This window comes from Mycteria americana, chromosome 11 (assembly GCF_035582795.1).
Source record: "Mycteria americana isolate JAX WOST 10 ecotype Jacksonville Zoo and Gardens chromosome 11, USCA_MyAme_1.0, whole genome shotgun sequence".
Classification (NCBI taxonomy): domain Eukaryota; kingdom Metazoa; phylum Chordata; class Aves; order Ciconiiformes; family Ciconiidae; genus Mycteria; species Mycteria americana.
The window spans coordinates 3,422,540-3,445,220 of record NC_134375.1 but is presented as its reverse complement, the minus strand read 5'-3'; the positions used below and the strand labels follow the sequence as shown (position 1 = coordinate 3,445,220).

The 22,681-nt window shown below is 37.9% G+C and overlaps 1 protein-coding gene across 1 annotated transcript; it reads right to left on the bottom strand.

The window, feature by feature from the left end:
- Window positions 1-15,859: 15,859 nt before the first annotated feature.
- On the bottom strand, window positions 15,860-19,452 carry GP9 (glycoprotein IX platelet). The gene is made up of 2 exons (XM_075513930.1): window positions 19,378-19,452; window positions 15,860-17,427 (listed from the first exon to the last, which is right to left on the bottom strand). The coding sequence occupies exon 2, from the start codon at window positions 17,418-17,420 to the stop codon at window positions 16,836-16,838; it is 585 nt and encodes a 194-aa protein (XP_075370045.1). The 5' UTR covers window positions 17,421-17,427; window positions 19,378-19,452; the 3' UTR covers window positions 15,860-16,835.
- Between the last annotated feature and the right edge of the window lie 3,229 nt (window positions 19,453-22,681).

Sequence of the window (22,681 nt, the reverse complement as noted above, 5' to 3'; positions counted from 1 at the left end):
TGTATCATCAAAATAGTTCAACGTTTACTTTTTATAATAAATCTATACAAAATCAACCCTACTTATTTGTTGTTTTGTTTTGCTTTAAAGGTCATAAAATCATATTCCCATACTCACTATTACCTGATGCGGTCCCATGTATTTGATGCGTATATTAAATCATACATATTAATATATGCGTATTATATATCATATATATATGATTACATATCAATATATATATACAATTAATATATGCGTATATTAAATCATACATGACTCTTGAGTTTATGAGAGCAAACTGCTCTTCTTCCCATCTTATAATACTTTTAATATTGTTTGAGGTGAAATACTTTTACTCTTTAAAAATGTACCTATGTTTGTAATCATGTGGGCTCTGGCTTTGTACTTCCAGACAGTGTGAGGCTATCTTGAAGAGGTCTTAGATTTCAATTTACCACAGGTAAGGCTATCTGTTTGAATCTGCTGAGCAATGTAGCCTGGAGTATTATGGGGTGTGTTCTTTTACACAAATCGATTGCACTGAATTTTAAGCAGAAGAATTTTGTAATAATATACTGTTCAGTAATTCAGTCTAAAATGAAGGACATGCTGATTTAAGCATATTTGTGTCCAGCACTTTAAAGTTTAGCAGTGTCCGATGTTTGCCAGTTAAAATATCAGTAGGTTTATTTTTAATTTGGTAATGTTCTAAAGCCTTTTTGAGCAAAAAGAGAATTAGGAAAGTTGCCCGAGTGTTTGATGTTTACAGGAGAGACAAAATTTTGTCCTCTCTGTGGATGGGGTGTAGACCTTTTAACTCATTTGCAGAGGGTTGAGACAAATGAATAGGTATTTTGAGGACTGTCACTAGGCAACAGATATTCTTGCCATACATGACAGCCTCTCTTTTCCATGTCTGTATTCTGTGTGAGAAGTAATTGGGGAACAGCATAAAGATAGCAGTGCTCTTTAAGGTAATGGTAAGAACCATGGTTAATTGGGAAGCACCACAGTTTTACAATGGGTTTTTCCTGGCGAGCCTTAGGTGCTCTTTTTTTCCACACTCAGCCATTTGTCCCTCAAAGCTGCAGTGGTTGCAGCACTTGGAAGATTCCTGGAGTCTTGAAAAATGATGCCGCTCCGACCTTGTATCGCTTGTGGCCTGTTCTAGCAGAAAGTTTGCTTTTGCCCTGATGGTCTCTTACTGTACTAGCACAAGTGGCAGTGAGACTGTGAAGTTATAAGGAAGTTGCTGACCAACAAAGAGGGATGAATTTGGGGTCTGACACTTCTCCAACCAAGGATTTTTACTGAGTACTTCTCCTTGTAAGCTTGCAGAGCCTAGCCTTGCTCTGAGAAAATTTTTAGCGTCTCCTTCATGGGTGATTCCTAGCAATGAAATAGCTTCTGTTACGCAGTTGTTCAGCCAAGTGTATGACTTTGTCATGTGTGACATGTTTGTTACTCAGCGCGAGTGTTGAATTTGTTATCAGCCAAGTTTCAGAACAAGCTAGTAATAAAACAATTTTAATTGCATTCATGAAGTTTTCCAAGTTATGTATTTTGAATATCAGAAGCCATAAGCTATTTCCAATTCCTTTCAGATGACTCAGTTGTGGATACTGGCTTCATTGTCATTTGAAATACTGTATTCATATACATAGCTTAATCATCTTCTGGATGAATGCAATGCAAATTCTCCTCTGCTTAGTTTCTAAAGGCTTTTATCAATCTTAGCCACCCATCCATTTTCCTTGTCTGTATTCTATACAGAATGAAAGGCAGTCATTGCATGGGTTTTGTATCTAAGAGTGTAAGAGGAGACATGCCACTTCAGAAACCATGCCAATTAATAGCACAGATTTCTTAAAACACAGCTGTTAATCACAGTTTAAAACACCAAAGAGTTGCTGATGAAACTAAAAACCTTGGTTCTTTGCAGTGATGTTTATTTGGCAAATCATCACAGGCCAGTCCCCTAGTTTCGGGTGTCTGTGTGGTTCCTTGAGTTGTTTGTTGACCTGCGTCATCTTGCCACCGTAGATTGTAGAGGCACCTTCAGGAATGTAGGGTGAGGGGGATGAGTGAAATACCTTTGAACAGTGCGTATGCTCGTTAGTGGTCCTCTCTTGCATTTCAAGTGCAACCAGAATCCCAAAAGAGCAGCAGTGTGCACGTGGACTGAGGATTTACCAGTTGGCCTGTGACTGCACATTCATGAAATATTGCTTAAAGTGCTAAAGACTCAGTAAAGAACCACCTGGAAATCTGCATAGTTTGCTGACTTTTTATTCTTCTGAGTGAGATTAATGTAGTACCTGTAAATTTATCAGACTTCTTAAAATCTGTGTTTTCACAGTCTCCACATGTCTGTTTGACATCCCTTGATACTTGTCACGATAGCTGGATTTCTTGATGGTAACTTTTTTTTTCCCTGGTACAGATTGCTGAGGGAGCTGGGGTTATTGTAATGTATTTGGGCCTTTAAAAATTATGATGCTGCATATCAATTAGGTAAAGCTTTTCGTAGTGCCCAAGTCTTATTTTCAGAGCCGATGCATTTAGTTTAGGAATCAGTTTTATGTAGTGTAAATTGTCGTCCTTATGGTTTGGGTTTTTTTGCATTTGTTAATTCAATCTCATTGTTTCTCTTTTTGGCTTAGTGGTGTTTTAGTGTTGATGTAATAAAATGAAAGAAAGATTGAAAAACACTCGACAATATCAGCCTGGATATCTTTATCTTAGTAAGGGCATATAAGATATCGGAATATGTTTTTTGAATATATATATGTCTGTGTGTGAATGTATATACTTGTGGGTATGTATATGCACGCATATACGCTTGAATATATATATGAACACATTTTCTTCCTGAAAAACACGGTAAAGGTAAAAAATATTATAAATCTACCAAAAAGTAGCAAGTCTGTTGTTGATACTGTAAAAATTACCCATGATAAAAACAGAGGTTCCAGTGAGTTCAAGCACAGCTCATTCCTGCATCCATAGTCCGATAGCTAATGCATCCCATCTCGTGGCAGCACTTCTATTCTGAGAGTTCTTTATCTGCTGATGTTTCTGTTCACTAAAAAAGTTTGCATTATCATTTCTCTACAACTGTGCATTTCGTTTTCAAGACATTTTATGTTCTGTTACGGTTTTTAAAAGGCTTATTTTTTCTCAATATGAGCTCATGTTTAGTGTCTTCATTTGAAACATACTGATCTCTGTTACCTTCTGAATTGTGTAAATAGGTTAAGTAGTGGCTGTGAATACTTTCTCTCTTTTTCAAGATATTTTCTGTCGGTATTTATGCTGTAATTGCTGCTGCTTCTCCTATGTGAAATCTGAAATGTCCTCATGTGAGATTAAAAAAATGAAATGTCCCATTCTCTTCCTTTAGTACTATAAGGATTACTTCAGCTCTAAGGAGTTTGTGTAGAGGTTTTCCAAGTTAAGTCTTACATACCATAGCTTGCTTATTTCCTGAGAACAGTTGCTTTGGCCTTGTGACTTGAGTGAATCTAGAATATATCCTACAAACAGTTTTTTGCTATATCTAGGAGATGGAGCTGAGATGCAGCCAGCAAAGCTTCAGTTCAAGTGCACATTCCAGTTTTCCCAAATATAGATGAGAGTTTTGATATAACATGTTGGAAAAATACAACCAAAATTACCTTTCTGTTAAATTCTAGTACTTCCTCTGTAGTTTCAATTACATGATTTCATGTAATATAAACAACCTACAAGCAACTTATTTCAAATATCACAATACTGTGTGATTTAACTTTTGCCTGTTCCATTACATCTTTATTAAAAGGTGGACTGAAAGATGTAATTTTTTGGTGTGCTTTTAGAGTGTGCTAATTGAGCAGTTGGCAGTTAATGAAATCCTGTCATAACAAGAATACCTAGCGTTTACAATGTTCTTCACAATTCCAAACATAAGTTTTTAAAATTGCAGGTAGTAGATCCTTTTTGACATAATTTTATTGCGTTACACTGGAGGAGGCAATGAGTGTGGCAGTTGTCACAATGTCATGATTCTGTCAGTACTCCCCAAACCCTCCTGCAGTTTATTGCCTTGAGAATTGTCAGCTTCGAATTTCCCTGGAACGTGTATCCTCCTCAAGCAAAATGGTGATTTGTCTATGGCATAGTAATTTAGTTGCTGGATTAATAAAGCTAGGTTAAGAAAACTACTAATTCTAAGCATGGACTGTAAAAATGGTGTTAGGAAAATATGATGTCATTGATTCAATGTGTTTTCAGCGTAAATTAAAAATACTTTTTCCTCTTCTGACTTGTAGCCCCATTTTTTGTTCTGAGAGCAAGCTGGATTTATTACTACTTTAGCCCCATCACCAGTAATAAAAAAGCCGGGGCTAAATTCAACCTGCAGTAATATTTGTGCCAACTGTTGTCTTTTGAACTGCACAGGTGCAGCAGGGATTAGAACATGTGAAATAACTTTGCCAGCATGGAATACAGTCCAGATCTTTGCTTTAGTTATGCTGCCTCTGGAGCATTTAGACAAAAAAGGAGCAAGAAGATCTTGCATACATAAAAGGAGAAAATCTGGTAAGCAAATGCTTTTTTTTTTCCTTCTTTTTTTTTTTTTTCTATGGGTAGAATAGTATTTTTGTTTTCATTTCATAGACAGCATAATTTTTGAATAACATAATTTTTGAATCACTGGACAGTAAGTATAAAGAGCAATTTTATATTACTCAGTTGAGACTGATAGCAATGTGAACTTGTTAATGGTCAGATACACCCTCGATCTGTATAAATTATTTGAAACAGAGGTACACATGCAGTTCAGGTCTACACATGATTGGTGTGAAAAAGGTATCTCTGCAGTTTTAGAATATATTGTGAATCTGCTGAGCGCTTGGCATTACTGCTATGTTCTTCAAAGAAGACTAATGTCAGGTAGTAATACTGGATGGAGGTTTTAATTTCTGAAGTGAAACTGATTTCCCACTCAGGACAGTAAGTCTTTGCTTTATCTTATTTATCATACCAAGAATGTGAAAAATCAAAATGGTTGGTTTGCTAGAATTCTATTATACAAGCCTGTGCATTTTATTTTCTTTTAAGGATTTTGAAATTCTTACCAAAATTAACATTTTTTTTCAGTATCTTATCAAAATGCATCATCACCATCAGAGTGGCATAATTTAATTCCCCCTTAAGCGATTGCAAGGCTTCTTGTTTACGTTGTGCCTATGCCAACAAGGGTCTTAAAATGATCATTTGCACGGTGCATGCAGCTAGATGGAGGATTGATTTTTATACCTGAACGTACTTGGAAAAGGGCACAACTGAAGGGCAGCTGGGTACCTATCAAAAGAAGCATGCAGTTTGTGAGAACACAGGCCAGAGAGCTGGCTTCAGACCTCCGTTAGTTTAACTTCTGCTTTCTCTGACTCTTTGATGAGAGCTCAGCACTAAAGCAAATGTCTGCCTTTCCAACTCTCAGGGCGGTGTTCTGCTGATTTAAATAGCATGCTCGTTTTGCTCAACTGTTCTCACTTTCTGTATTTCCTGATATTTATTTCTGCTCTTCTCAAAGGTTTTGATCTGGAAAGAGTCAATGGAATGAATTTGTGAGTTTGAAGTTAAGATGTAGTCAAACACATGGTTAAATTGGGCCCCAAAAGCTGGTGAATCCTTTTGTATATTTCCATGGGATACATTATTAAATCTGATTTTGACCAGTGCTGTTATATTATTGTTATACTTCAAAGGTATTTAAGTATAATGTTACAGATTTTGCCAAATTCTGTATACAAAATTTTGACGAACCAAATCCCCACGTCGTATTTGGTGGCCTCTGATGTAGGGAGATGTCTCGTACTTCCTCTGACTGTTTACATGTGTTGGGAAATAGAAGTTTAAGTACTTTATTTGCCAAACTTCGGCTATGTTATAAAGAAATCCTCACTGACATTAAAAGAACAAAAATATACATATTAATTAAGGTTAATAATTGTGTTCCTCAATTACATTCATCCTCATGATAGATACAGCTAATATGAAAGTTTGGTTCTTCTGTCAGCCCTCTCATTCTGTGGATGTTGCAGTTCTTAGTGTCACTAGTAGCAGAGATCATTTTCAATGCAGATGTGGCAATTCAGTCTTTGTGGCTTTATTGCTGCCTTTGAAGGTTCAGATTTGTATGTGGTACGGTGTCAAACTTGGAAAGATAGATGTATACGTGAATATAGCTACATCACACAGTTCAGTTGCTTTTAATGAGACTGGCAAGTTGTCAGCTCTTGTGTAAAGTACGTAAAGAACATAAACCTTGCTCCTCTGCTGGATAAGTTAAGTTTTGGTTTATTGTTTTATGGTAATTTGTTTTATTTATTATATATGTAAGCTTCAGATTACCTCTACAGCAGTAGACTTTCTCAAATGTGCAAATAAAAAAAAAAAGCACGTGAGATGTGCTTGGTCCTTTATTATGATATGAAGAGGAGTAGCCAATGCTCAAAAAATAGAGATGGGTTCCTGGATGTTTGGCTGGTTTGGTTTTTTTTTTGATATTTTATTGTAAATATATAAAACTGTCAAAATATTGAGACCCACTTGGTCATGCTGAGTAGTGCTGCAAAAAAACCCAGAAAAAACCAAAACAGTTTCTGTTTTAATATGGTAACCAGGACAAAACAAAGTATCTGTATCTCTCTTGTGAAGACATATTTGCATTCTATGAATAAATAATGACAAACAAAAATAATGAAAATAACCCCAAAGAGAGGGAAAACAAAATAATGTTGCATTTGCACCAATCTCTGCTTCACGAGTTGTGAGCCTTTTTAAACTAAGAATTGAGGGCCGTATCCTTTACAGGGTGTAAGGGAGGTGAAGCACTGCTACTGCTTCAAGGAAGGGGGCTCTTCCAGGGCCACAGCCCTCTTACTGCTGCCATTGCCATGTAAACTAGTCCATACTCTTGAACCCATAGTTAAGCACCTTAGAAAATCATGGCGTTTACTGAAAAAGTGTTGAAACCAGAATTTCCCAGACTAGCGTAAAATTCACTCAGGTTGTGCAAAAAAGGTGGGCTTTTTCACCCGTGATAATAACAAAGAAAATAAACCGATTATTTTGACCACAAGCAGGAAAATGGAGAGTAATCAACTCTCACTTCTTTTCTCCAGGTATTCATGTTGGTTTGCCTAAGATCCTGCACTTGCATTCTCACGGGTAGCTCTTTGCCTGTTAAATAGAGCCTATCTCACTAGGCTGGTGGGACTTATTTGTCCCATTTGTAAGGATTTGCTTGGGTTAATCAGGAGGCAAGCGGTGGGCCTTAGAATTGATGTGTCTTGACATGGCTTCTGCAGCAGTGTGCACTCAGCCAGCACCTCCATAAAAGTTCCAGGTCCTTGGCTGAAAGTTGCTGTAACTGTGAAATTGCCATCTGTAACATGAATGTATTGTTTTCCCTCACGAGGTTCTTGAAAGTGCATTGACCTGAAGCTAGCTAACTGCTTAAGTAAAAAATGTTAAGAATCTCTGCCCCCAGAAGCTGCTCGAGAAGAACCATACTGTGTATTTTTATGCAAAATAGAACAGATCATAATTTCTAAATTTGAAATATATCTAAAAACGTTTCCCTTACTTTATTGAAGATAGCTAACAGATTGCCACAGATTTTTTAGTTTTGTTTTCTTTTTGGATTGATTTTGTTGAGGTTTTATTCTTCTTTTTTGAAACTATCTCAGAAAGATCTGTCTTACACTTTCAGGAACAGGGGAGGAATGGTAGGAAAAAACCCCCACAAAGTGCTGTTTGCTTTGATTTCATTATTTTGTTATAGTTACTTAATTGACAAATTTTTTCTTCTTTATTTTATTGCACTTTGATAGGATGAAGTTACAGTACCAAAGTGGTTAGTCAAATTTTAATTTACATTAAAGTTCATCATGACTTTAGGAGAACAGAAGAAAGAAAACTTATGTCAAGTTTAATATAAAGATTGAGCTGTGTCTTTGGGAGTTGTAGTAGCAGGAAACTTAAGGCAGTTCTAAAAATGATTAATCACAGTGAAGAACGTAAATGGAGATTGTATTGCCCAGTGACCAAAAGTATAGTAACTTTAGGTTTCTGTCAATAGAAAACAGTTTACGTCTTGCGACATCTGACACTTCATGATAGAAGACCTGTATTAAGACTCTAGGAAGAGCTAACAGTAATTGGTGGCTTGTTTGGAAAATCACTCTATCACATCCCATTACTGAGATCTTGGTATGAAAGGGTGACAAACTTCAAGGAATTTTTCTCACTGGCAGTTTTCAGCAGCCACTAGGTGACAATGTTGATCCAGTTTCAGAGCTGTCTGTCTGACAAACTAAAGTTAAAGGAATCACTTCAGGGGCCCTGAGGTTCTGTTATGCACAATTTGTGTTCTTTTATGGACTGCAGTTGCCCTTTTCCTTCAGGTTGTAATTGCTGCTATTTTAGTTTTAGTCTTTCCGATAATTCAGGTTTTGGTAAGTGTATCTGCAAATTAAGTTCTCAGTTTTTGCAGTTGCCTTGCAAACTCAGAGAAGTCAAACATACACGTGCTTCTAAGTGCTCTACTGTCTTGAAGGCAACCTTTTATGATGTGGCGATTGCCGTGATCTTCAATTACTTTGTACTGCTACCGATAGGAATGGGTTGCAAAGGCAGGTTTTATGCAGATGTGGCAGGTTCCATAGTCCTTCTTTGTGGTCGTAAGAGGCAATATATGAATCCTAGCCAAAAAATAAATTATTACTATCAGAGACAAAAAACTTCTGACCCCTAAAGAGGAGACAAGAAAAAATTATTCAAGGAGGAAAAGGGAGCCTGTAATCCATCCCTGCTGACACTTCCTTCCCTATAGATCAAGGTCATTTAAGAAAGGGCTTTGCATGATTGTTTTTTCCTCGGACTAAGATGAATGCTCTGGATTTCCTTAGCCCTATTTCTTAATACTCTTTGGAGGCAAGAGGTCTTGATCCACTTTTCCCAGAGAAGGTACTTGTGTAAAACAGTGCCATTCCACTTTAGTAACTATAGGTTGTTAAAGGACTTGATGCTTGATGGGCAAACAAGAAAGTCGTAAGTAAAGCCAAATGAAATCTGAACGAACTGCTATTGGGTATCTCAGATTTATTTTGCCTAAAATGAACTTGCCGTGTCAGTCAGTAGCTGTGTGCTTGCTGAAGTGACATCAGTGCCGCTGCTGCCCATGGGCAATCATTTGGGTAAACGGAGAATATGCCGCTGGGGAAGGCATTCTGCGAGGGTGCGTCAGGGAGCAAATCGCCCCTGGGAAGGAGTTCAGTACAAACAGCAGCCATGTGGCCATTATGCAACTAAAGCAATTTGTTGTCACACACCCATTATTGAGTGTAATCTAAATTTGAGTGGAGTCGATCTAATAGCAAAATATTTACATGGGTTCTAGCAACAGACTCTAAGCACTTTTGAAAAATGTTTTGTGTAGTGCTCTGAAAAGGAAAAGCATTAAGATACACAGCATTACTAAGATAAACTTAGCATTACTAAGCATTATGATAAACTTAGCACTATCAAAGGAATCATTAGATAGGAATTGTTAATTTTTCAGTGTAGTCATTTCACCTGTTGGCAGGCAAAAGTGACATTGTGTAATTCAGGTATAAATCATAACATACAAGTGTGTGGACCTTAAGAGTCCAAGAAAAACAGCAGTTTTGTGAAGCCTCAAATTCTATTTTAATAATTCCCAGAACTGTGCATTTACACATAAAACCAGTATGAGAATGTATGTATATTGGCTAATTAGTTTACCTTAAAGAATACAAGTGTGGTACCAATTAACAAGCTTGTCTCACTGCCACTCTACACATATTTTGTACGTTCAATTAGTATTTAGGTCTTACAGTATATGCTTACTAGTGCAATAATAAAAGAAATTTCCTATTCACCTGAGGGAGTTCCTGTTTGTTACTAGTTCTGTTAGGCTATGAATATTCTTGGTCTTTTGCTGTTTGAAACTTTTTATTGGATGAGTTACTGTAGCAGCTGTTAATGCAGTTCCATATCTGGTCAGTGCAAGCAGTAGCTGTGCAACTAAGGTGGAAAATTACTGTAATTATGTGACATATATCTTATGAAATAGCTGGGGTTTAACTTAACAGAAAAAAAAAATTTACTTTGTATTACTCATTTTCTACATACTTAAATACTTTGAATTGGGGCTAAGGCCTGGACACTAAATCCGAATCCTTTTATGCATAGCTGCTTGGCAAAATGGTAAATACAATCCAACTTGTTAACTTGTTAACTTTGCAATGCATTTTGTTACTAAGAACAAAGCTGTACTTAAGTCTTTAGCATGAATTTTAGCCTACTCTGAGCTGAGACATGGTAATTTTTAGGGAATGAGCTTTTTCTTGTGTTTTATATAGCTCCAAAGCTGATCGTTAGCACATTCATCATAATAATTACCTTCCATTAATAACATTGTGGCCCTTTAGCACAACGGAGAATAGCATTGTGTGAGGTGTGTGTAAGCCCCATGTGAAGGTTGTACACAACAATCCAAAGGAAACCTATAAACACTTCAGAGGGAATTTATCCCCAGTGTAATTCCATTGAGCTTTCAGGATCACCCCAGTCAGAGTGATACCATCATCGGTAGGTCAGAGTGACTATGAAGTACTAGCTATTAATACATTAAAACCAGAGGAAGTTTTAAAAGACCTAAAATGCTAGACTTGGACACTCTCTTCAACAAAAAGATGGATAACACACTTATTCACAGCCTAGCTGTGAAACGTTTGCCCCATGATGGACTGGAAGGGTTGTCTCGTCCTTTGCTCCATCATGATGACCTGTTAGTGCCCTAAGGCAGGGGGATGGTTCCGAGGTTTGTCATGGAGTTTTTACTCCATCACACTCATAATGTGATGGAGTAAAATAATCACATTATTTTATATGAAACAGTAACCATTTATTGTTCATTTATTAACTCATAATGATATTAATCAGCAGTGGATATAATTATATCCAAGTCATGAGTGAGGGATTAGAGGGTTTTTGGTCTATTACATCACAGATCTATGTAAACTATTCTGCTACATGCCAAGACGTCTTCCTTACTGGTTTATTGTAGTGAATATGTCATGTAAATATCTGTGCAACTTTCAAGAAAGGAGTTGTGTCAATGGATAATCTGGTAGCCTGCAATTAAATCTACTGCTCAGAGATGTTCATAAATAAATGAAAATGGAAAAAGAAGAACTAGGTACATTTTTATTTTTGTTTAAGAATGAAATAATTGTCTTATCTAGCAGTGATACCATTAGAAAAGTTGTTCTATTCCATTTCCAGAACCTGAATTAAGGATCTTCAGCCAAAACCCATGCAATGTAATAACCAAATTTTATTCTAAAATCCATTAGTTTTCCACTGAGATGCTTTTTTTTTTGCCAGATCTTGAAACAGTAGGGAATTTAGAATAAGGCTACAATGCAGACTGGTTTTCTTTTCTAGCTTTACCTAAAATAACTGCAAACAGCTGAATGATATACCTAATGAAAACAGGTTTCTCCTTTTTGGAGTGGATGTAGGGGCAGACACTGAAGGCTAATAATCTACTCTGTCCAAGAGTATTTGTGACTCATTGTTTTGATGATGGCCTTTGTGATAACAAATAAACAGTAAGGGCAAAAAGGGAGTATGAAAAGTTTCAACCATTAGCGGCTATAAAGGTCAGTTTCTTCAGAATTGTCTGTAAGTCATCATAAGGGGTAATATTACCCAGGGAAGTGGTTTAAGTATACCTGTTAATACAACCAAATACTGAATGTTACATGCCGTGTGATCAGGCCATGTCGCCAGCAGTCCAGTACTCCAGTGTTATGAGAATCCAATATTCATGTTACTCCAATTGCACATATGTGCAGAAGTTCTTTTTTTCTTTCACGTTTCATCAGAGGGCCGAGACGCTTATGCCTTTGTGAAGACAGCTGAGCAGCCTGCTGTATATAGAGAACAATTTTAATTTTTTAATTTTTTTTTTTTAAGCAAACTGGTGATTTTCACCTCTGTTTCATGCTGACATCCTACATTGTGTGCCCTTTAATAAGGGTCCTGTGTGTTTGTAGCCACCATTTATTACACTCAAATTTCAGGCACTAGTCACTTAAGTATATTGCACTTGCTTTAGTGGGAGTTAACCTGCTGTTCTAAAGATTTATTTTCCCCCAGCTGATTTATTGAATTAATGGAAAAGTGAAAAAAAATCCAAATACATTAGAAACCAACTGCCAAAAGATGAAACGTGAACGCATGACAATGCTTGTCGTAGATGCAAGACACTGTGACATCAAATTTAGGGGAACTTGGAAACTTGGAAGTCAAATGTGGTAAGACCTGTTGAAATAAAATGCCTGCACGTTTCAGCTGTGAATGGGCATTACGTGTTCCAAAACCAGGAAGAGTCTGCCACTGCCTTCAGTTGCATTTGAAGTAGGTTGAGTGTGGAATGGAATTGTAAGGTCACGGCAAAGGGCCTGGTTTCCAAGCCTCCCTTTCTGTTTATACACATAAGCATTGGTAGCTATTTTCTCAACAATGCTGTACATTTATTACTGTCAAATTGGGGGGGAGGGGAGCAGCAAATTTCTCTGATGCATGAACTCGAACAATGGACCTGGAATAAACTATAACTGTAGATCCTAAACAGAAAGAAAGCATTCAGCTAAACAGAAGTTGTTCAGATTGAGCAACGCTTTTTGCTCCGTTAAGAAAATCTTCAGCATGTCAAGAAAAAAGGTGATTCACCTACCGTTCTATTTAATAAATGAAGCCTGCAAGTATTTTCCACATTAATTGAATGGCAGTTTACACAGAATTGCAGTTTACACAAATCTACTCAGTGTATTACAGTGAACTCTTTAAAAATATTTTTTTGTTCTTGCTCAATATTTCTGAGTATGGTTACTTGTCTTGCTAAATATTGAACCAAAACTCCTAACTGCTTAGTTGCAATTAATCCCAGCAGTTATACCTATGTTACCAAAGAATGTGAAAACAGATATATTCACTAGTTTGCACTCTTGCAGGCATGATATAGTAACACTTTCAGGGATCTTTACAAACTCCTTTGGGAATGCTGCCTGCATGTTTCATTTAGATAGCCGATGTATTTTCCTGTCTTTGCACGTTGTTAGCAACTGCAGCATTATTTGTGCAATTTGGTGGAGTATGTGGCTTAAGCATGACATAGTGGCCTTGCCAGATAAACAGTTCAATGTTGCTCTTGAGCCTTCAGTTAGCAGTTCCAGCTTTCCCCTTTTCAGAGGTTTTTTTTTTCAGATAAAAGCCAAATGGATCAGAAGTGATAAAGACAATGCTGTTTTAGTGGAATGTGAAATAATGCCATGGAGGAGATTCCCTTTTCTTTCCTCTTATGAGGTCAGAAAACATGTTCTCTCAAATACTTTTTTTTTTTTTCCTGTATTCTGAGCATCTTATTTAATGTGTTGGTTGGTATAAACAGAAATGTTTGCTAATTGCTCCTTTTTTTATGTTCGTACAATTAAGGCTATACAGTAAAGCAGTTTACTATTTTATGCATATCTAGCTTTATAGGCACAAAAGAGAGTGATAAACTTTTAGTGTTAATGATTTATTTTATTTTGAGGAAACAAGAAATATAATTTAGGAAACTCTCCATGAGAGATTGCAGAGTGCATTTCTTCTGTAATATTCTGCATTAATACAAAATGGTGGTTGCCTTTTAAAAAATTGAAAAGCTCAGTGCAGTGAAAATATTCTAAAATTATCTAAGTGCCTACGCCACTATGTTCCCATGTGTTTATTTGAAATTCTCTTCTGCAGAGGTTATTTATGTAGAATAACATTTAATAAAGCTAGAGAAATTCTGAATGTTTGTGCTCACCTGATCAAAACGTACACATGAATCCGAAGACACAATTTTACTGTGGTCTGCACCGGAGGGTGATACAGCCTTCCTAAGCCGTGCTGTTTCTAGGTTATATGGTTCACTTCCTGCAGCAGGGATGCAACACTTTGTAAAAAGCAAATTCTTTGCTGCACCCTGAGTACTCTCAGCGAAGAGTGCCATACGCAATTGGAGAAGGCAGCGTGGAATATTACTGCTGCTGTGGCGTGTGGGAGGGTGGCTCAGCCGGCACAGACTGAGTTCCTCAGGGGTGTTGCCAGTGCTCGCTAAGGATGTCCCTGTGACGCACTGCCATTGTGGTGTCTCTCTTCATGGCCATAAGTTTTGCAGGTGACCAAAGCACTAAGAATAGCTGTAATGTTTTAGGTGTCTCATACAATTCTGTTAAAATCGTTCTCATTTCAGGTAGCACCTACCAATTTGAAAAACTGCCCAATGTTGGTTAAGCTATAGGACTCACCATGACATTTGACGAGCTGTTTCAGTGTTTAATTATTTTCACTGTTAGATTTCAAGCCCTATTTCTAGTCTGATGTTCTAATTTCTACTCCCAGCCCTTTGCTAACAAATTTATCTTCATGTAGATTCATACAAGCTGTGATCTTGTCATTCCTTAAATTCCTCTTTATTAAATTAAATTGATTAAACTCCTTTTAAGATGTATTTTCCAATCCTTTGTTTGCATTATAGTTGTTTTTCTGATTCTTCTGCAGCTGATTCTTCTTGATTTGTAGACATCGATACTGAATTATTGTAGCTTATCTAAACATGGACGTAAATAAATCTTTCTATCCCTAAATGATATTCCCTATTTTAACAAGAAAAGATCACATTAGCCCTTTGCTGCAATGTCATACATGGGAGATCACAATTACCAGATTATTTGCCTTTTCTGAATTGAGTCCTCAATCCATGTTTTGTTTCTAGATGTACGATCTTGCTTTTGATTGCTTGGCACTCCAGGTAACCACTGCTCTTTGCATTTATGACTTCCCTCTTCTTGTTCCCCACGGCGTATCATTTGCAGACTTTAACATTGCAGTGGGCATGTTGTCTCACAGATCATTAATTATTTTACAGGGAAAACATCTGATTCTATTCCTTTCCTTTTCTCAGTCTAAAGCCCCACGCTACACTTTATTACCAAGTTGTGTAACCCTCTACCCATGGTGCGTGTCCTTTCCCCAAATCTAACTGTGCTTCAGAGGTTCTTTCAGCAGTTCCACTGTACTCAGTGGCCGTTCCCTGTGTCACGGAGAGGGGCAAGTGACTCATGCTGAATTTGGGTCAATTTAGGTTGACAAGTGGTGATGTCTCAGATTGGCCTTTCCCTGCTAGTGCAGGAGAGAGAGGACCAACAATGAGGATGTCTTACAGACGGTAACATGTCTCTTCTAAAGCTGTCTGAGAATGTCACCAGCAGTCAGCATTGACAGTTTGACTCCATATTGCTGAAGTGCTTTGGCAGGGGCAAGAGGGACCTGGAAACATCTCTGTGAGCTTCTGCTATCTTTGATTTGCGTGTTTGTGGGTAGGAATGAGTCTTGTCTTATAGAAGTGACAGCACATGCACATTGCAAAATCACCTATTGGAAGAAAGCTAACCACCAGCTTTACTAGGGATATTATATGCTTTAACCAGGAACCCCACTCATGTGACAAGGTGCTAGGTAAAGAGCCAAGCAGTCTTTAGCGTCTTCAGCAGATATCCTCTAATACCTAGCTCAGGTTTGGGGTGAGGAGGAGCATTTGCAAAATGTGTCTTAAATTGAACCGCCAACAGCAGTATTAATTTTAGAAGACCTTCAGAGATCTGCCATCTAACTAGCCTAACTTCACCAGACCAGATGGGGTCCCAGCATGAATTGCTGCTCTTGGAGTCTTGTGAATAATCAGGTTAGGGAGAAGACAATATGCTTGAGTCACCACAACAATTTTTCTATGAGGATGGGGGGCACAAGAAGAGAAGGGAAGAGAGTACATCCTCTTCAAAGCTGCTGCATAAAATCCAGTGTATCAAATGTCAGTAGTAAAACTGGAAGACAAGCTCTGGAAATTTCTTAGGATTTTAATCAGAAATGTGTAGTATTGTGAAAGAGATCAAACTTGGGTGAGTATGAATGTTCAATAAGCATCCATTATTTCAATTTCACATAGAATGCTTTTTTATTGTTCGCTCTCTAGGAAATTCAACAATATTTAAAATTATTTTTACTGATTATATTCTCATTACCAGTCCATCTTTAAACTTATTCAATAAGGGATACATTCAGTGGCTGGCCTATATGATCATAGTGGTTTTGCTGGCAGGAAACTCCAGAACCTGAGGAAGAGATGGTTAAATTTGCACACAAGAATGGTCCTACCAAGTCCATTGGGACACTGTGAGCAGGTAGCGGGTTGCAAACTCACACAGCTTCCGAGTGAGAAAAGGATTGCTAAAATAGTACAATTGGTGTTCATCTCCATATATGAAAAAGTGTAGGATTTGGGGATGCAAATCTTCTTGCTATAAGAGCTGAGAATTCAGTGGAAAAATGCTAAGTTAAATGATTTTAAAAAATTTAGAAACTGCTTTTCATATGAGTAGACGGCAGCAGAATGAAACTTGCCTGTCAATACATCACCAAGCTTATTTTTGAAAGGAAATTAATCAAACTTGCCTACCTGAGGACCCAGACTTTGAGCCCTGGGATCTGTAGCATGAAGCATGAAGCATGAAGCCCTGGGATCTGTAGCATGTAGGTGAACATGTAGGATGTTCACCATTAAAACTAGTGTTGCCAGTGCATGTGCTTTTTTGTGGTAGAATAGTTTGATGTTTCTATTCAAGCTAGTGGTAGTGAACAGCTCATTGTAGCCTGTGGTTTTTGGAGGTATGCCTCCCCAACAGTCATCCCCTAGAGTCATACTGGCCTAGGTTTATTTGGCAGACCAGCTTTTTTGAGAATTTCAAAGCCCATGCTGCTAAAATAAGTGTAATTATTGCTCCGGCAATTAAAATGAGGTCTCGCCAAAAGAACTCAAGACACTTGATTGGGAGAAGCCTCTTGCAAATCCCCAGCTCATTCCCAGTCAGCTGCATCAAGGGCTTCATCCTCATGGGAGCCGGGGCTGCGCATCTGATGTTTGCAAGAGAGGGTGCAGAGATGTCTTCTAACCAGAGTTTTAGATACAGAATATGACAGTCACAGTTCCAAGGATTGTCAAATATTTTCACGTCCTCCAGGCTGTGCAAGCTGTCCAGGGCACCGGGAGGAACCGAGGTCAGGCTGTTGTTCTGTAGATAAAGCCTCTTGGTGTTAACGGGCAAGGCAGGCACTTCCGACAGCTTCCTTGAGCTGCAGTCTATATGCAAACCCTTCATTTCTCCCAGTGACTTACAATTGCAGGAGGGAGGACAGACTTCAGTTTGGGTCATGTGGAACAGCAACGATAGGGCAAATCCCACAACAGTGATGAATTCTGTCTTGTTCATGCTTCAACTACCCAGAGAATAAGAATAATAATCTGATAAGTATGATTCATTAGCATGTTTCTAAATGCAGAACTACAATATAGCTATTTCTTTCTCAGGGTTACTCGTGAGGTTTAGGTTTTTGGAAGAAAATCTTTAGGTTTCTGTATTTCCCACAGAGCCATTCTTCCTGATACTAAGTAGCATAAATGCAATTGGGAGAGAGCACAGTGCTTCCATTTTGTCTCTAGTTCATTGCTTTTCCTTCATAATTGTATGAAATATATTATTATTCAAAGTTCTGGAACAGAATGTCACCAGGAGATGATGGTAAAAACTAGGTTTGTTTTAGACAAAGATTTTGATTCCGTTTCTATATCTTCATAGGTCTAGTGTTAAAATTGTGTTTTGAAGTCAGTTTTCAAAATGGAGCTTAAGAGATTGAATAATTGTCTAAAAATCTTCTTTCCGAGAATATGAAGGTTCTAACCAGGAAGTACGTATTTTTATGTGGCAAAAAGTTCTTTTTTGCTGCCTTGTAGCTTCATGCATTTCTGAGAACATACAGTTTAAGATTTGGATGAATAGAGAATTGGAAATTTTGCCTATCTGGTACTGCTTGTCTTTTAAGGATTAAATAACCATGCTTTGGGCTAGCAGGTAATTATCCCTTTTGCTATCTCATTCCCACTTCTGCAGAGTGGATCCCACTAGACTTCTGTCTTAGTCCCTTCTATTTGGCAGTTTAAAACCTCTAAAGCTATCCCCTTCCTGTATTTCCTACTACTTCTCTGCATTTAAAAATACATAGCTAGCCTTGGGACTGGATTGGAATTTGAAATACAAACTCCTTTGCACCTTTGGGGAATTTCTGATTGGAAATTCCTTTGGGGAATTTCCAATCTTGAAACCATCTTTCTTTATTATTTCAATACATCCCGTAATTAAAATGTATTTTCTTTTTTTTTTTCCCCAATTCATTTGCATTCATTCAATACATTCATTTCAATTCATTTAATTAAGTACTGAAGCAAAAATATCTGACTGTATATTGCCTTGGATACTACTTGGAGAATGGCAGATACTGTAAAAAGTGTTGAGGTTTTATACACTATCCACTTAAATTAAATTCCTTGTTAACTGGAGAAGGTGAAAACAGTTGTATAACTTTGTTTGCAGGCAAGCATTAGAAGCACATTGAGTATGATTTTAAAATTGGACTGGACAAAGCCTGAGAAATAGCAAGCAGGTAGAACAGACCTATTAACAACAACAAATACAGAGTAAAAGAGGTTTTTACATACTAAGGTGATAAGGAGCTTAAATTAAACTAATGTAGAATGGAATTTGGAAAAAAATTTCTTCAAAATAATGTTTTCAAGTGTAGAGATATTTGAGAACTCACAAAAAAGGTTTTCCTGTTAAAAACTTAAAATAAGTTGAGACTATTTTTTTTCTCTAGAAGATTCATTTAATAAAGACCAAAATTGTAGGAAAAATGGACTGATTTTCTTTTAAATTAATTTGCTTCAATTTACTTACCAGGTTTATGTAATTAGCTTTTCAAAATGAAGTTAGATCGCTTTAGATTTGCGATCTAAATACTACATTCCTATATTTTAAATTGGATTAATGCTACATAAAATTATAAACTTCATCACGGAGAAGCTGAAATATTAATCTTAATAATCTCCTATGTCTTTGTTAGCAAGTAATTAGTCTGAATATCTTTGGTCTGAATCTAGATATTCATCTACTATTTTTCAAGGAATCTACTAGAGCTGTTTTTTTCAAAGTAGACATCTTAAAAGGAGATACTATGTCATCTAACTAAAAAAAAGTTAAGCAATATCTATAGAAAAGACGGTATCTTCTGATTTAATATATAAACAGCAAGAAATTCCAAATCAAATAGAAATAAGAACTGTGGCAAAAATGCAGAAAGGCAGCGTTGGTGAGATGCCTGACTGACACTTACCCTTATTTATTGCTTCTTGATTCCTTTCCCTCTGCTTGGTAAAGTGTTGGAGTACATATAGCAACTGGAGGTGACTTTTTAAAGAGTCAGTAAGGAAATGTGTTAAAGAAGATGAGCTTTTCCTATGCATAATAGGAAACGCTCCCATTGGAAGACACCATATATGGTTGACGTGTCACGGCATATAGTGCTTGGGGCATTTTTGTATTTTCTGCGGACAAGAGGAAATGCTTTTGAATTTTTTTTAATTGCTAATATATTTTTCCCATTAAACCTGACAATGTCTGGAAAACCTAAAGTGACTCATCTGAAATCTAGTGGGTTTTTTCCTCAGCTGTAATAATCTACAGGTATAAAAGTTAGCTTGAGCTTCAGTTGCTGATACGTGCAAGCCCAAGCAAGATACAAGGGAGCTAAAGTTGGCCCATGAAATAGAGTTCTGTTTTAGTCAAAGCCAGGTGTGTTTGATATCTGCCTTTCCACTGATTAAGTAAAATTTGTAAAAACACACCATAGCATTGAAATAACTTCTGTTAGTCAGATGAGGTCAACTTATATTAGTCAGATGAGATCATTAAGGGATAGAGAAATATTAATGCCGTTATGTTGAAATAGTGGTGAAAAGTCACCCAAAATACAGTATTTAATTCTGGTTGCCCATGTTCAGAAAAGATTAAGCCAACAAGTGAAAGGAAGGTTTCTGTGATGATCGGGGATTTGGAAAACCTATCTTATGTGAGGAGGCTGAGAGTGACCTGTACCCTGCAATGTGGAGCAATGCAGAAACACCTGAGCCGGAACGACTCAGGTAGGTAGGTGCCCCTGACACAACGTTGGATGTGAGGAAGGGTACGTGTGTATGGATCAGTGGATCAATTCCTATTTTGGTTCTTGTGATATTTTCACAGAATCACAGAATCACAGAATTGTATAGGTTGGAAAAGACCTTTAAGATCATCAAGTCCAACTGTAAACCTAACACTACCAAGCCCACCGCTAGACCATGTCCCTCAACCAAACGTCTTTTAAATACCTCCAGGGATGGTGACTCCAGCACTTCCCTGGGCAGCCTGTTCCAATGCTTGATAACCCTTTCAGTGAAGAAATTTTTCCTAATATCCAGTGTAAACCTCCCCTGGCGCAACTTGAGGCCATTTCCTCTCGTCCTATCACTTGTTACCTGGGAGAAGAGACCGACCCCCACCTCTCTACAACCTCCTTTCAGGTAGTTGTAGAGAGCGATGAGGTCTCCCCTCAGCCTCCTTTTCTCCAGGCTGAACAACCCCAGGTCCCCCAGCCGCTCCCCATCAGCCTTGTGCTCCAGACCCTTCCCCAGCTTTGTTGCCCTTCTCTGGACACGCTCCAGCCCCTCAAGGTCTCTCTGGGAGTGAGGGGCCCAGCACTGAACACAGCATTCGAGGTGCGGCCTCACCAGTGCCAAGTACAGGGGCATGATCACTTCCCTAGTCCTGCTGGCCATGCTATTTTTGATAGAAGCCAGGATGCCATTGGCTTTCTTGGCCGCCTGGGCACACTGCTGGCTCATATTCAGGCGGCTGTCAACCAACACCCCCAGGTCCTTCTCTGCCAGGCAGCTTTCCAGCCACTCTTCCCCAAGCCTGTAGCGTTGCATGGGGTTGCTGTGGCCCAAGTGCAGGACCCGGCACTGAGCCTTGTTGAACCTCATACAATTGACCTCAGCCCATCGATCCAGCCTGTCCAGGTCCCTCTGTAGAGGGAATATTATATTCCATATTTTGTGGAATATAATTTCTTTGCAATGTCCTAGTTTGGTTTGGAGTTTAGAAATGAATTCCAGAATAGTCAGGGAAGGTGCACTGGGAAAGGCTCACTGTCAAGGTTAGCATGGCTCGGCACAGCCTAGAGGACAGGGACGGCCTTGGGCACATATATACCCTTTCTTCCCAGTCACGAGAGCTGTGTATAGCTCAAAGGAGCACTGTGGTCCTGCGAATTTCCTCACACTCAAGTTGCTGAAGAATATAAACTGCGGAATAATAGCAATGTGACATCTTAGAGCATAACATGCTCTGTGTACTTTTGGCCGGAAAGCCAGTAATTCAGGATGATACAAGTTTATAATATACACGTATCTGTTCATCTAAATAAAGAATGCCATGTTTGTGTAAAAGAAAAACAAAAATAGGATTTTGTTTTCATTTTTTTTTTTTTTTGGTACGTGAAATTTTGGAATAGAATTGAAATAAGTTTTCCTTTGCTTTACCTACCAAACATGAACACTCTAGGATTAAGATAGCAGTGGCCATTTGGAAACCCAGTGTGTTGTGGATCTGATGTTTAATTCAGGCCAGTTCTTGTTTAGTGTGTTGTTTTGGGGACAGGCTGTGAGCTGTGCTCTGCATTTGGACATGAAACCCAGGTGAGTTTCAGATGATGCAGATGTGCTGTACAGCCCTGCTTCTAAGCTGTTGTTTCTTTATAACATGCTGTTCTTGGGGTGAAGGGACATTTCTGACATGTAAAATTATTCTGATAGCAATTCTTATTGTTTAATTCTTACTTATATTTAAAATACTTTTCTTCATTAAGTCTAATCAGTTACCAATGGCCTGAAGTTTGTTAGGAACTTCCTTAAGAAAATTACTTAATGTGTATCTCTGCTCTTTAGTATTTTAAAAGGTAATTTAGACAGTGCTGGAGGGAGAAGACAAAAATATTTCAAACCACGTTTGAATTTCGATCTTTTCTATAAGATGAGGAAAGCGATTCTTCCCGTGTTGAAATGAATAGTTCATCTTGTATTGAAATACAAAGCATTTGCGTTTACGGTTTTAGGGCTATAGCTCTTTGTAGGCCAAATGAGGATTCTGCATTTAAGAGGATTTATTAAGAGCCAATTTGAAAAAAAAAAAGTTATAATCTGCTATAATCTTGTTATAGTCTGAAAATATATTTTCCACAGAGTGAATCCGTTTGAACTTTTTGTGAATGAGACAGGCTCTTTCTCCTCTCAGCAGAGAGGTATTTCTGAGCACTCTTGTTTCCCCAACAAACCCTCTCCTGCTGCCTCACTCCCTGAAAGCACACTTCTCTGGATTAGTTTTCTTTTGAGGCCTTGACTTTTCCAGTCAGTTATGTGGGTGCTGCATCTGATTGCTTATATAGGGAGAGAAGAGAGTTGAAGGGAGATTACTAGTTTCCTTGCAGTTAAGAATAAAAGCTGCAAGTTGAGGATAAATGTGCAGATCAAACACATGGCCTGCTAAGAGGAAATTCAGGCAGAACATGCCATTATTTTTTAGAGACAGTTTTAAGGAGTTAT

What these genes read in the sequence shown, in the direction of transcription:
- GP9 (XM_075513930.1), bottom strand. Translation starts at nt 17,420, where the DNA reads ATGAACAAGACAGAATTCATCACTGTTGTGGGATTTGCCCTATCGTTG.